General features: G+C 40.4%; 1 protein-coding gene across 1 annotated transcript in view; it reads left to right on the plus strand.

Moving 5' to 3' along the window:
- Positions 1–11,485, plus strand: part of DCBLD2 (discoidin, CUB and LCCL domain containing 2) — a gene marked incomplete at its 5' end in the record, with an annotated part of 23,564 nt that extends 12,079 nt beyond the window's left edge. Inside the window, 7 exons of the mRNA XM_017731652.1 lie at positions 1,191–1,315; positions 5,137–5,284; positions 5,697–5,867; positions 6,800–6,893; positions 7,273–7,322; positions 8,208–8,345; positions 9,368–11,485. Coding sequence (XP_017587141.1) covers positions 1,191–1,315; positions 5,137–5,284; positions 5,697–5,867; positions 6,800–6,893; positions 7,273–7,322; positions 8,208–8,345; positions 9,368–9,810 — 1,169 coding nt within the window. The remainder of the gene's footprint in view (positions 1–1,190; positions 1,316–5,136; positions 5,285–5,696; positions 5,868–6,799; positions 6,894–7,272; positions 7,323–8,207; positions 8,346–9,367) is intronic.
- Between the last annotated feature and the right edge of the window lie 289 nt (positions 11,486–11,774).

Consider the following 11,774-nt stretch of genomic DNA (forward strand, 5'->3'; position numbering starts at 1 on the left):
TCCACGGGCGGTGTGGGGGAGCACCGGACACGGGAAGGCTGCTGGCAGCCTTCCCTTCACCTCCTTGCCTCAAACGGGGCTGGGCCCAGAGCTGGGGACTGCAGCCCCCTCAGCAGTCTCTGCTGGGCCTTTCCAGAGAAAACAGGCCCCGCAGTGCAGGCTTAGGCAGGTTAGGCTGTGCTCCTTCACAGAGGGGGTGATTTTAGCAGCTGCGTTGATTTGGAGAGACGGCTGTAGGTGCTGTTTCCCAGGCTGCTCTGGATGGTTTGTTTTCTGTACTGGGAGTTGAGCAGCCAGCTCATGGTTACCAATTCCTGTTGACTGCAGTGTTGCCCATTCCAAGTAGTGAAGCACTGGTTGGCTTTTTGGGTTTAATCTTCATGAGGTGTTGGCATTTTGGGTTTAATCTCCAGGGTAGCTGTGCAGCTGTTGTATCTTCAGTGCCAATGTTAGTGTTTTCTGGTTTCATTGTTCAGAGGTGATTTGCTGTTGTTAATGGGCATGTTTGTCATCTGATGTAAATCAAAAATAAATTGGATTTAGGTGGAGGGCTTCATAGGGTCCAGGGCTTAAAGGCTATTGTGAAACATGTTCTGCTGATCAGTTTGGGTTTGTCTTTCCAAAATGCCTGAGCTGGTCTCTGTAACCTCAGCTGCACACCCTCATATCAGCAGCATGGCTTCCTGCCATTAAGCAACTTGGGTTTACCAGTGGCCTTTGTTATTACCTCCCTGGGGACTCTTTGGATTTTGCATTACTCCTCTAATTCCTGTGCTAATAAGCTTTTCCAAAACAGCTTTCCTGTGTGAGTTGTGCTGCAGCATCAGCTGTAGGAAGCTGCAGTTCTTTCAGTGGTGCCTTTAGGTTGGCAGTACAAGAAGGGCTGTGTCAGCAGCAGGGGACAGGAGTGGGCTGTGGTCAAATGAACGGGCTGTTTCCATCAAGAAATGGGGGGAAAAGGGCTTAGCAAGGTTATGTCATGAAAATTAAAACATAGAGTAAGTAAAATGATTACTAAGTTTCAGTTACTGTGGAAGTTTCAGACCCTGGTACTTTGGGTAAAACTTCCTGAAATTAACTGGACCTGTGAAGACTCTCAGCTATGCAACTTTGGATTCAAAAACTGATCTGTTAATTTTTACAAAGTGTTACCAGTTTTTGGTCTTAACTGGGCGCTTCAAATTTCACAGGTATTATAACTACTGGATCAACTTTAGCAGAGCACTACTATTATGTCTCAGCCTACAGAATTTTATACAGTGATGATGCACAGAAGTGGACAGTGTACAGAGAACCTGGCATGGATAAAGATAAGGTAAAAAATACCACATGCCTTGTAGGTATGTTCTATAGAGATTTCACAATTGTAAATACAACTCATTTTGGTATGGTGAAGAATGATTAAATAACTCTTCAGTGTTATTTTGAATCATAAACAGCAGGAAAATATGACCATATGCAAATATGTGAGAATTTGGACAGTTCTAAAGCTCAGATATTATTTTTATTACTATTTGGGGTGGGAATATTCTATACAAGAAACTTCTGTTGCCAGTGGTACTCTGCGTGGTACTGCATCACTTCAAGAATAATTGTATTTCTTTTAAAATAGGCTACATGTTTTAAAATTAAGCTTTACTTTCTTATCCTCTTGTGGTTACAGAATAAATGTTAGGGGTTGTATAATTTTTCATGTTTTATGTTTTTGTCAATCTCAATTTTTAACCAAATGTTGTTAAGTTTCTTATATAAGAGAGTAGCCTTTGCAGAGGGTATATGTTCAGACTGCAAATGTTTTGCCACACAGAAAAAGTCCCTAATGTTAGCAGCAAGATAATCTTATTTCCCCTGTGTTTAAAGTTCTGCAGTATTTAATAGACAGTAAAAATGAGAAAATTCGTGTCTTTCCAGTGGTTCAGATCAGATTTTCTTAAAAGAAATGACAGGATTCCTGATAATGTGACTGCAGCTAGATTTTCCTTCTTCTTGTTTTTAAAATCCTTGGTTTTATTTTACCTTAGTTCTGTAGGCCTGTGGTATTACATACATGTAACTGTAACTACTAGCCTGGTAGTTTTTTAGAAACAGGCTTTAAGAATGGTCACTCTTTGGCTGTCCTTGGTCATCTTCTCTTTACTCTGGGTTAAGAATGTTTCAAGGTAGGATGTAGCATCCTGTTGATGAAGTAAAAGGCTGAAGTTTGTTAAATTAAGAGATTTTTGAACACTGAACATAATTGCAGTAGGAAACCCTTGAAAGAGAGGAGGAGAATTTACAGGTGGGTCTGAGCCTACATGTGAACTAGAGTGACTGTTGGTGTGAAATACTCAAGGAAAAATCCAGCATATTTTGCTAGTTTTGAGTGCCCTCTTATGGCCATAAAATAAGATCTCAGTTAGCAAGCTGCCTGGATTTAGGCTTCAGTGTTAGTTTGATAATTTTCTTAAAAAATCTTTGCAGCTCTTGCCTTGAATTTGAATGTTTTGTTCCTCTTGCATGCTCACGAAATGAAACAAATTGTGGAGCCTGAAATTACAGGCAACAGATCTTTCTTTGCACTTTGTGTGTCATTAAAGGGACAGGGAATGAAGAATCAGAGGTACCCAGAAGTGGCAGCTGTATTTAAATGACAGAAAAAATGGTTCAGTTTGGTTCAAAATAGCAGATTTTCTCTCCATCTGCCATCACCTCACTTGAAACAAATGTGCTTTTTGATGCATCTGTTTGCAGGCTTCTCCCTTTGAGAACAGCAGACCAACTGGGAGGTGCTATTCCCTGTTTTTTTGAAACATATTTGAAATTCCTAACATTTTTCAAGAGAATAGAAGCTTTCCAAGATTTTCCTATAGTCCTTTTTGCAAATACCTTTTATAGGTTCGGCAGTGCTCAAGAAAAACTTTTCTTAACTTTTCATATATGAAAAAAAGTAAAATGTTTGAATTGGGGGAAAAAAGACAAATCAGAGTTGCAGGTTGGAAAAGCTTTGTCTAACAGCACAGAGGGAAATGGAAAGAGTTTAATAATAAAAAGAATATGAAAGTGATTTCTCCTGAAGAAGTTTGTATTGCATTGATCTCATAAGCAAATTTTTTTTTAATGCAAAAATTAGGGTAACAAAAAATACGGAGGTGCAGGTAAAGTTAAGTTACTTCTGTAACACCAGACACGAAAAGCTTGACTGATAAAAGCCTGGACTAAAGATCTTTACTGTTAATCTTTATTGAAGGTAAGAGTCATCATTGATTCTTTTTGCCCTTGCTGTTATATGCTCAGAAACCTCAGCCTCAGAAACCTGAGCCTCAGAAACCTGAGATTTAACTTTCAGAGTTGGGCATCTGTCCCTAATCTGTAACTTCTGCATGTGTTGCTTGGGCAGCCAGATGTGCCTTCTTTTGGTAATGGGCACTGGCAGGCACAGCACAAGCAAGGATGCAGTACAGCATCCCCACAGGAAGTCACTTCTGTAATTTGCTTCTCCCTCGCATCCTTACCAAAACAAATAATTATTTGGTGAGATCTGGAGCTACAAGCCTGTCATTTAAAAAAAAAAAAGGAAAAAAAAAGTAGTAAGGGAAAAGTGGCTGTAAATTGAAACCCAGTCTGCTGTGGACACATGAAATACAACTAACTACTTGGTGTTACTCATTTATTTCCAAAATAACATCATAGGCTTGCCCCTTGCATTTACTTTGTCTTCATTTGTTGCTGCTAAGTATATTTTAGAATAATAAGCTTAAATTCAGGGCAGGGACTTCTTCTGAATGGATACTTTCCTGGAATAATTTTTCAGACCTGTAGGGATGTTCTAGTCATTTTCTTCAAATACCTTAAACTCAGGAGTGCAATACAGAAATCTCTTCTCTTGTGTATCAAGGTTGAAACAGCAGTGATTTGCATTGATCAGAAATGTGCTAAAAGCTCTTGACTGCTCCATGTTAGCCAGACACATCAGCTGTTACACAATGCAGTGCTTGTCCTTAAGAATGGCAGGGTGCTTTATTGGTTACCAAGTGGTGTGAGTGAGCAGAAAATTCCTTGTAATAATGACTTCTTCCTGGCAAGTGTCATAATTCTGTTCTGCACTGTGTCCACTGTGATTTGCTGTATCAAAAATGCCTTCAAAAGAAAGAACTCATTTACTGTCACTTCAGTGGTGCAGCAGCACAACAGAGTTGCATGGGCAGGGCCAAAGCCCCACTGCTGTGCACTAACATGGAGGGACAGCTCACTTCCTACCAAAAGGGATGGTGCCAAACCAGTCCTGCTAAAGGAGAGGGAGGGTTGGAGTACTGGGCCAAGCTGCTGTATTGTTTTAAGCAGCTTGGGGGTGAAAAACCCATGGTTAGCTGTAAATTTGTCAGTGTGCTTCCATTGCATCTTGCAGGGACTCTGCTCACTGCTTTTAAACTTCAACCAGACTCATTCTGTATTGTCACATTTTGATGAGTTCTTTGTGTGCAAGCATGGCAGTGAAGGACCAGCTTGAGCTCATCCTTCACGCAGCCGGTGCCCTTCTCTTGCAGAACCTCATGGCTCCAGATGAGACTGAGAAGAGCTTTCACGTTCTGAGCCCAAATTCTTTGGCTGTGGCTCAGCACTTACAGGCAGCAGCCACGAGAGCACAATGTGTTTACACACTTGAGGGTGCCTCCCAATGCTTTCTAATGAACACCATCCTCAGACAGACAGTGCTGAACTGCTGGGCTGTGTGAGGGCACCGCTCAATTCCTGCTTGCACAGTGTCACAGCTCCTTGCTATCCATGTATGCTTGAAAAGTTAAGAGCAAAATCCCAAGAAAGGACCCAAGTTGGAATGACTCAGTGCCATAAACATGTGAGATGTGTAACAGCAGGCACTGCCTGGGGAGCATCAGTTGGATACTACATGGTACCTTTACTCTGAACTATGTAGCTGTGTGCATGCATGTGCACACAGCTTTCTTTATTTCATTTAGTTGTAAATTTAATGGGGCCAAGGGAATGGACAAGTGCAGGCAGCAGCACTGTTCTGGGGTGAATTGGATCCTTCACTGCTTATTCTTCCTAAATAAAACATCAAAATTGGTAGTAGTTACTTAATTGCTATTGTGTTTGTAGAACATAATGTTTCTCTCTTTTTTTCACCTTCTTTTCTAGATATTCCAAGGGAATACTGAATTGTACCAGGAAGTTCGCAATAATTTCATTCCGCCTATTATTGCACGTTTTTTTAGGATTAACCCCGTAAAATGGCACCAGAAAATTGCAATGAAAGTAGAATTGCTAGGATGTCAGTTTAGTATAGGTAAGACAACTGAAAGCTTTCAACTGTGCAAGATAAGAAATGAAACTTGTAAGGTTGTAAGTGAAATTGTTAAGGTTAAAAGTTATATTGTGGGTATATTTTCAATGAGATTGAAGTACTTTTTGGCTGCATAATCATTCTGTAACTGGTACATCTGAGTTTATCCAAAAGTTACTACACTTAACCAGGAAAATACTGAATTTTGGTGTACACAAGGTAATTTACAAAATAAGTATGTCGAAAGACGCCAATCACTTGCTTTCCATGTCATTGATTCCTGGAGGGGGTTTCCTCATTATGTAATGTGAACAAAAGCTTTATAGCAAACGGTTCCAGCTGTCTTGTCCTAAAAAGGAGATATGGAAAACTAGCACTTCCAAGAACTTACCTTATAAATTCTTTTCTTCTGAAGGTCGTGCTCCTAAACTCACCTTGCCACCACCACCTCAGAACAAGAATGATGAGAAGAATGCTGACTTCATGGATGACTTCATTCATTCAGTGAAGACTTCACTGCAGACAGATAAAACAACTTTCACACCTGAAATAAAAAACACTACAGTGACTCCAAGTGTAACCAAAGGTATCCACAGTTAAACAGTAGAAGTGTTTGGAACTCCTGATAGCGCTTTGGCCTATATTAAGTATGCTTTCTGAATTGAAATTTTCTCAAAACTTAACATACTACAGCAGATCATCAATATTTGATTTCTAATGCTTTCCAGTTATTAAATACAAGTATGATAAAAGATGTACAGTTGCATACTGCATGCAGAAACAAAAATAATCTGCCAAGTAATATATAAATACATATATTTTATATATATATGTATATATAAAATACTTCCATCTTCCAGAACTTCTTCACACTGAGTTCAGCTTTTGCAACTTGGACTTCCCTTCTGAATTAATCAGGTGTAACTGCTTTATTTAATAATTAGAATAAAACACCTTTGACATAGAAAATATTTTCTGGAGCAGTCTTGTTGACATGAAATTTGAAAAATGTCACCTGGTGTAGTCATTTCATTTGTCGAAGAAAACAGTCAGAAAAGGGAGCAAAGTCACTGCAGATGTGGGCACTGCTGAAGTGTCCTTTGGATGGCAGGGGACAGGATCACACACAGACCCAGCACAGGCTGATTGGGATTAACTGGTAAGGTACTGTGGAATTTACTTGTTAAAGTAGGTTCAAACTTAAGTGGTGGCACTAAGGGATCTTCTGCATAAATAACAGAATACATTGTTGTAATGGAAAAACCATATATTAAAACAAACTGGTTGATTATGATGAAAAACCCTTCAAAACCACCAGCTGTGCATGCATGTAGAAGAGCCAGATGTTAATTGAAGCCTGCACTGTGGGAGCATCCAGCAGAGTAGCTTAGCTGGGGGATCTGGTGTGATAGACACTAAAAGTGAAAACTCTGTGCTTTACCCAAGTAATTTTCAAATCAAAAACTGATTTATGAGAAGCTCTTTCTGTCTGACACCACTCAATTTAATGGCTTTCAGATGTGGCATTGGCAGCAGTTCTGGTTCCAGTGCTGGTGATGGTCTTCACTACTCTGATTCTTGTCTTAGTTTGTGCGTGGCATTGGAGAAACCGGTAAATGAACAGATGGATGAAAGTGCTTTAAATGAATGTTAGCCTGGTGTGTGGGAATGAAATACTGCATGTGTTGCTGTGGGAACTCTGTGGTCTGCATTTGTGGAAAGAATGGCATTCTTTCTGAGAAAATACACTCTTGAGTAGCAAGGACAAAACAGCTCTTTGTAACTGTTTTCATTAGAAGTGTTTTGACTAAAATCTGGTTTCTCTGGTAGCAGCAGACTGGTGAAGGCAAGCCAGGTTACTGGTGCTTATACATTAAATTTGAGGACCAGTTACAGCCAAGGTGGTAGTTGGTCAGCATTAATTAATGCATCTTTTGATAAGCAGACTAGCTAAAATAACCCTTTTTTCTTTTTTTTTTTTTCTTTCACAGCAAGAAAAAAACTGAGGGCACATATGATCTACCTTACTGGGATCGTGCAGGTAACAAAATGGTTTTATGAAACCACTGACTCAGCTTGTTTTGTTCGATGTGTATTTCAGATTGCACTAACACATCTTCCAGATGCAGAAGCAGAAGCTTCTCTAATGCTAACTGAGGGAGGCATAGCAAACACTGAATGTCTTTTCTGGACAAACTTCACTCCTTCTTTCTCTGATTTCTTTTTTTTTTTCAGAAATAGTAAATGTCGTGACTCCTGTTAGAGCTGACAGCTTCATGGGGTTTTTTTAGTGAACAAAGTATAGAACCTCTTAATTATACAACACGAGAGGAGAAAAATTTATAAGGAATGTCTTTATACATTCCATAATCATTTCTTTGCTACTTTTTTTGTCCTGGAAAAAATCTTTCATCTTGGTGTGTAAATTCTGTCAAAATTTGTCTTCATTGCCCTAGTAAGCATGTGGGATTTAGGTATATCTTCCATCATATTGTCTTGGGCTTCACAAACTTGGGGTCAGACAATTGCACCAAGGAGCCCTTTGCAGTGGTCCTGAAACTGCCTGTGCCCCAGTGCAAAGGGCAGCTGCAGTGGTTGGGTTGGTACTGCTGTATGACTGTGCTTCACTTCTCTGGCCTCGTGTTGAAAACTTGCACATCTGTGTGTCTGCTTACTGGCAATCTTAAGTGTGTCTTACCCTTTAGACAAGGAACCTTTTAATGCCCTCACTTTGATTTGTTACGTGTCTGTTTCTGAAAAGTCACAGCTTTGTTGTCTTAAGGTATTAATCCAAATAGTGATAATTGAGTTATTTACCTGCTTCAACAAAATACAAGCTGTGCTGAAAAATATTTTAGTAGCTTAAAACACAGTATATACACAATCTTGGGTGGTTTGTTTGTTGTTTTTTTTAACCCATGTGAAGGATGGTGGAAAGGAATGAAGCAGTTTCTCCCAACCAAATCAGCAGAACATGAAGAAACTCCTGTACGCTACAGCAGCAGTGAAATCAGTCACCTAAGACCAAGAGAAGTCCCAACAATGTTGCAAACAGATTCTGCAGGTACTTTGTGGGCCATTTATATATATATATATGACATGGCAAAAAATGTCTGTTATCTGGCTACATTTAGTTATTTTCTGGTTTTTGGGGGGAAACAGGAGAAATGAGTAGTTCTGTGGGTAAGCATATATCTTAAAATGCAGGCTTTTTCAGGTCTGTTCTCTCATTCAATGTGCTGTAGATAGACACTTGCCCAAGTTAATGCAGTTCTTAACTTGTTTTTAAACCTCATAAAAGGTTAAAGAATTCTTTTGATTATATTTTCATGCACTATATAATAATTTGATCACAATATTTTTATGCACAGATCCGAAATGTGATACCTGATTGTCTACCCTCACTATAAGGGTTAAATCATACTTTTGATCTGGAAAAGGAGGATTTATGGATAGTGGCACATGCCCTTTCCCTGGTGACCCAGGCAGGAGAGGAGGATGACTGACTGTGCCTTTGGTTCTGTGCTTACCTGCTGATGGCAGAATTGGGCAGATGTGCAGGAGTTACAGCTTCATGGCAGGCAGAATTACTTTTCTCCTTGTGGGTGCTTGTCTGTTTTTACTCAGCTAAAAATGTTAGGCTTTTCACTTCCAGCTTTTGTAGCTCAGATTATCTGTTGAGCTAAAACACCTCAGCCTGACTACATGCATGTCCCCTCAAAGGACAAACCCCCCAGCCCAAGGACCACTTTTCATCCAGACACAGGCAGAATAATTTTATTTGAATCTAATTTAAAAAGAAGAACACTTCAATAAGCTTTATTTTCAGGCAGATTTGCAGCATAGGAAATTGCAGCTCACCTGGGAAGAAGCGTAAATCAGAGAAGTGGGAATGTTTTGGCTATTCCAATGGCTTTACCTGTTGAGTGGAAAGGAATCCTTTTCCAAAGCGATTGGCACTGGTGGACAGAGATGGACCACTGCTTTGATGTGGGATAATGATCTCTGTGAGACTACTGGCAGGTTGTCTGTAAAACAATCCATTAACCATGTTTATATTTTGTTTTGTTGGGGCTTGCAACACAGAATATGCTCAGCCCCTGGTAGGGGGAATTGTGGGCACACTTCACCAGAGATCAACCTTCAAACCAGAGGAAGGAAAAGAAGCCAGTTATGCTGACTTGGACCCTTACAATTCCCCCATCCAAGAAGTTTACCACGCCTATGCCGAGCCACTGCCTGTCACTGGACCCGAGTACGCCACTCCAATCATCATGGACATGTCCAGCCATCCCAGCACACCTCTTGGCGCTTCTTCCATTTCCACCTTCAAAGCTGCAGGGACTCAAGCTCCTCCACTGGTTGGAACGTGCAATAAACTGTTATCCAGGACAGACAGTGCATCCTCAGCACAGGCACTGTACGATATACCAAAGGGGCAGCTGGGGCCAGGCAGTGCCGACCAACTCGTGTACCAGGTGCCGCAGAGCGTGGCCCATCCTGGCGGGAGTAAGGATGAACAAAGTTAGCTCACGAGGAAGGTAGAATGATGACTTGTTTCTAAAAGCCAGTTCCATAAAGCTCACAGTTTCATTCTTTTAATTCCATTGTTTCGATAGTGTTAGTCTTAAATCATACAATGTTGATCCAAAAGATGTGGTGTGGGAGGTCTGGGAAAACAGTAATTCTGCCTTTCCTCAAGCTGTCTGTACAATTAACAGCTTGTCTCCTGCAGAACCGTGGACTTTTTTATTACTACTGTACAATTGTCTGTCTGACATGAGAGAAGAACTCTTCATGATTAGCTTCAGTAATTCACAGATGTGAATGATCAATTGGGAGAAACAGTTGGAGTACAAAAGCCAGTCATTTCTTCCTAATGGTACTATTTGTTTGGGAAAAAAACCCCACCCCAAAGCCCTTAATTTCTGTGCAAGCACTACAGCTTCTAAAATTCCTCTTTCCTTATAAAACGTCTGCACAACTTTGGACTTAACAAGCTAAAAATCCTTTTAGCTTCATGGCGTAAAATAGTTTTGATTCCGAATGGTATTATTTCAGCTTTTGTTAACAGAATTGGGAATTGTCAGCTGTGTGTTCCTCAGAAGGTTCCTGCCTTCTTGGTTAGCCTTCCAAAACTACAAGCTGCTGTGTGTACAATCTCTTTTCTGCCTCTTCTCCTTAAGCCACTCAGTCTTATTCTTTCCTGGGGGATCCAGGAGGCACAGAGTGGCACAAGCAAATTACTGGCAATTGCTTTTACATTTTTCCTGTGCTGTGAGGGCCACTTGAATAGCATCTGCCTCCAAGTCAGACTTCCCTGATGCTCAGTGCAAGAAGCATCCAGGGCTCGGAGGTGACTTGAATTGAGAAAGGCCCTGCCCTGCCCTTCCCCAGAGTGTCCCATTATTCTGTGTTCAGGTGTGAGTTTATACAAAGATCTGTACATACTTTTGTGAGTGCTTAAGGAAGCACACAAATATTCTAATGGTGCACATTTTGTGTTAGACATGCATTTAGCACATATGGTACGTTTTAGCACAACTGACAAAATTTAGCCTTAGGGCTTTTTTAATGATTGTTCTTATTAGAAGCATGAAAGATTCCAAAACCTTTGCAAAAGAACCAGTACTTTTCCAAAGAGTGTCCGTTTCAAATGTATTTATTGGTATTTGTGTCTTTTGAATGTTCCAGTGTTCTGTACTATGAAAACATTGCAGTCAGTCATTAATTGGGGTAATGTAGACTCATTTTAGCTAGGTAATCACAAAATGAAACCAATATGAATGTCATATTTGCCATTTTTTATCTTGTTAGAAAAAAAAGCACAGCTTTCTTACCTAAGTAGGAGGAAAAAACCCCACTATCAAAATGCTGTATTTTTATTCTAACAGCACTGTTGGAAGGATGCTGAATTAATTCGTACACGTGAGACCCCCTCCCTACACAGTAGCCCAGTTTTATGGACTGCAGGAGTTAATGTTTGTTTTTGTGATGTAATTCAAAGCCTTGTTTACTGCCCAGGTCCTTAAAGACTGTGGAGAACATCTAAATGGAGATTGCAGTGCTGTTCAAGGGGTTGCCACCATGCCTTAATACCAGTACAGTATCCTCACTTAGCACTTGAAAACCTGTTTGCAGAGGGGCTGTATATAAGCTCTCAAAAATTACTTGTGGCCTGTTCAGCATCTGTAATATGTTACATAGAATCATAGAATGGCTGGGGTTGGAATGGGCCTTAAAGATCATCTAGTTCCAATCCCCTGCCATGGGCAGGAACACCTTCCAGTAGATCAGGTTGCTCAGAGCTCCACTGAACCCAGCTTTAAACACTTCCAGGGATGGGGTGTCCATATGTTCTTTGAGCAACCTGTTCCAGTGTCTCACCACCCTCACAGTAAAGAATTTCTTCCTTATATCTCACCTAAACTTCCCCTCTTTCAGTCTGTACCCATTTCCCCTTGTCCTGTCACTGCAGTTCCTGACAAGGAGT

This window comes from Corvus brachyrhynchos, unplaced genomic scaffold (genome assembly GCF_000691975.1).
Source record: "Corvus brachyrhynchos isolate BGI_N302 unplaced genomic scaffold, ASM69197v1 scaffold3, whole genome shotgun sequence".
Lineage (NCBI taxonomy): Eukaryota > Metazoa > Chordata > Aves > Passeriformes > Corvidae > Corvus > Corvus brachyrhynchos.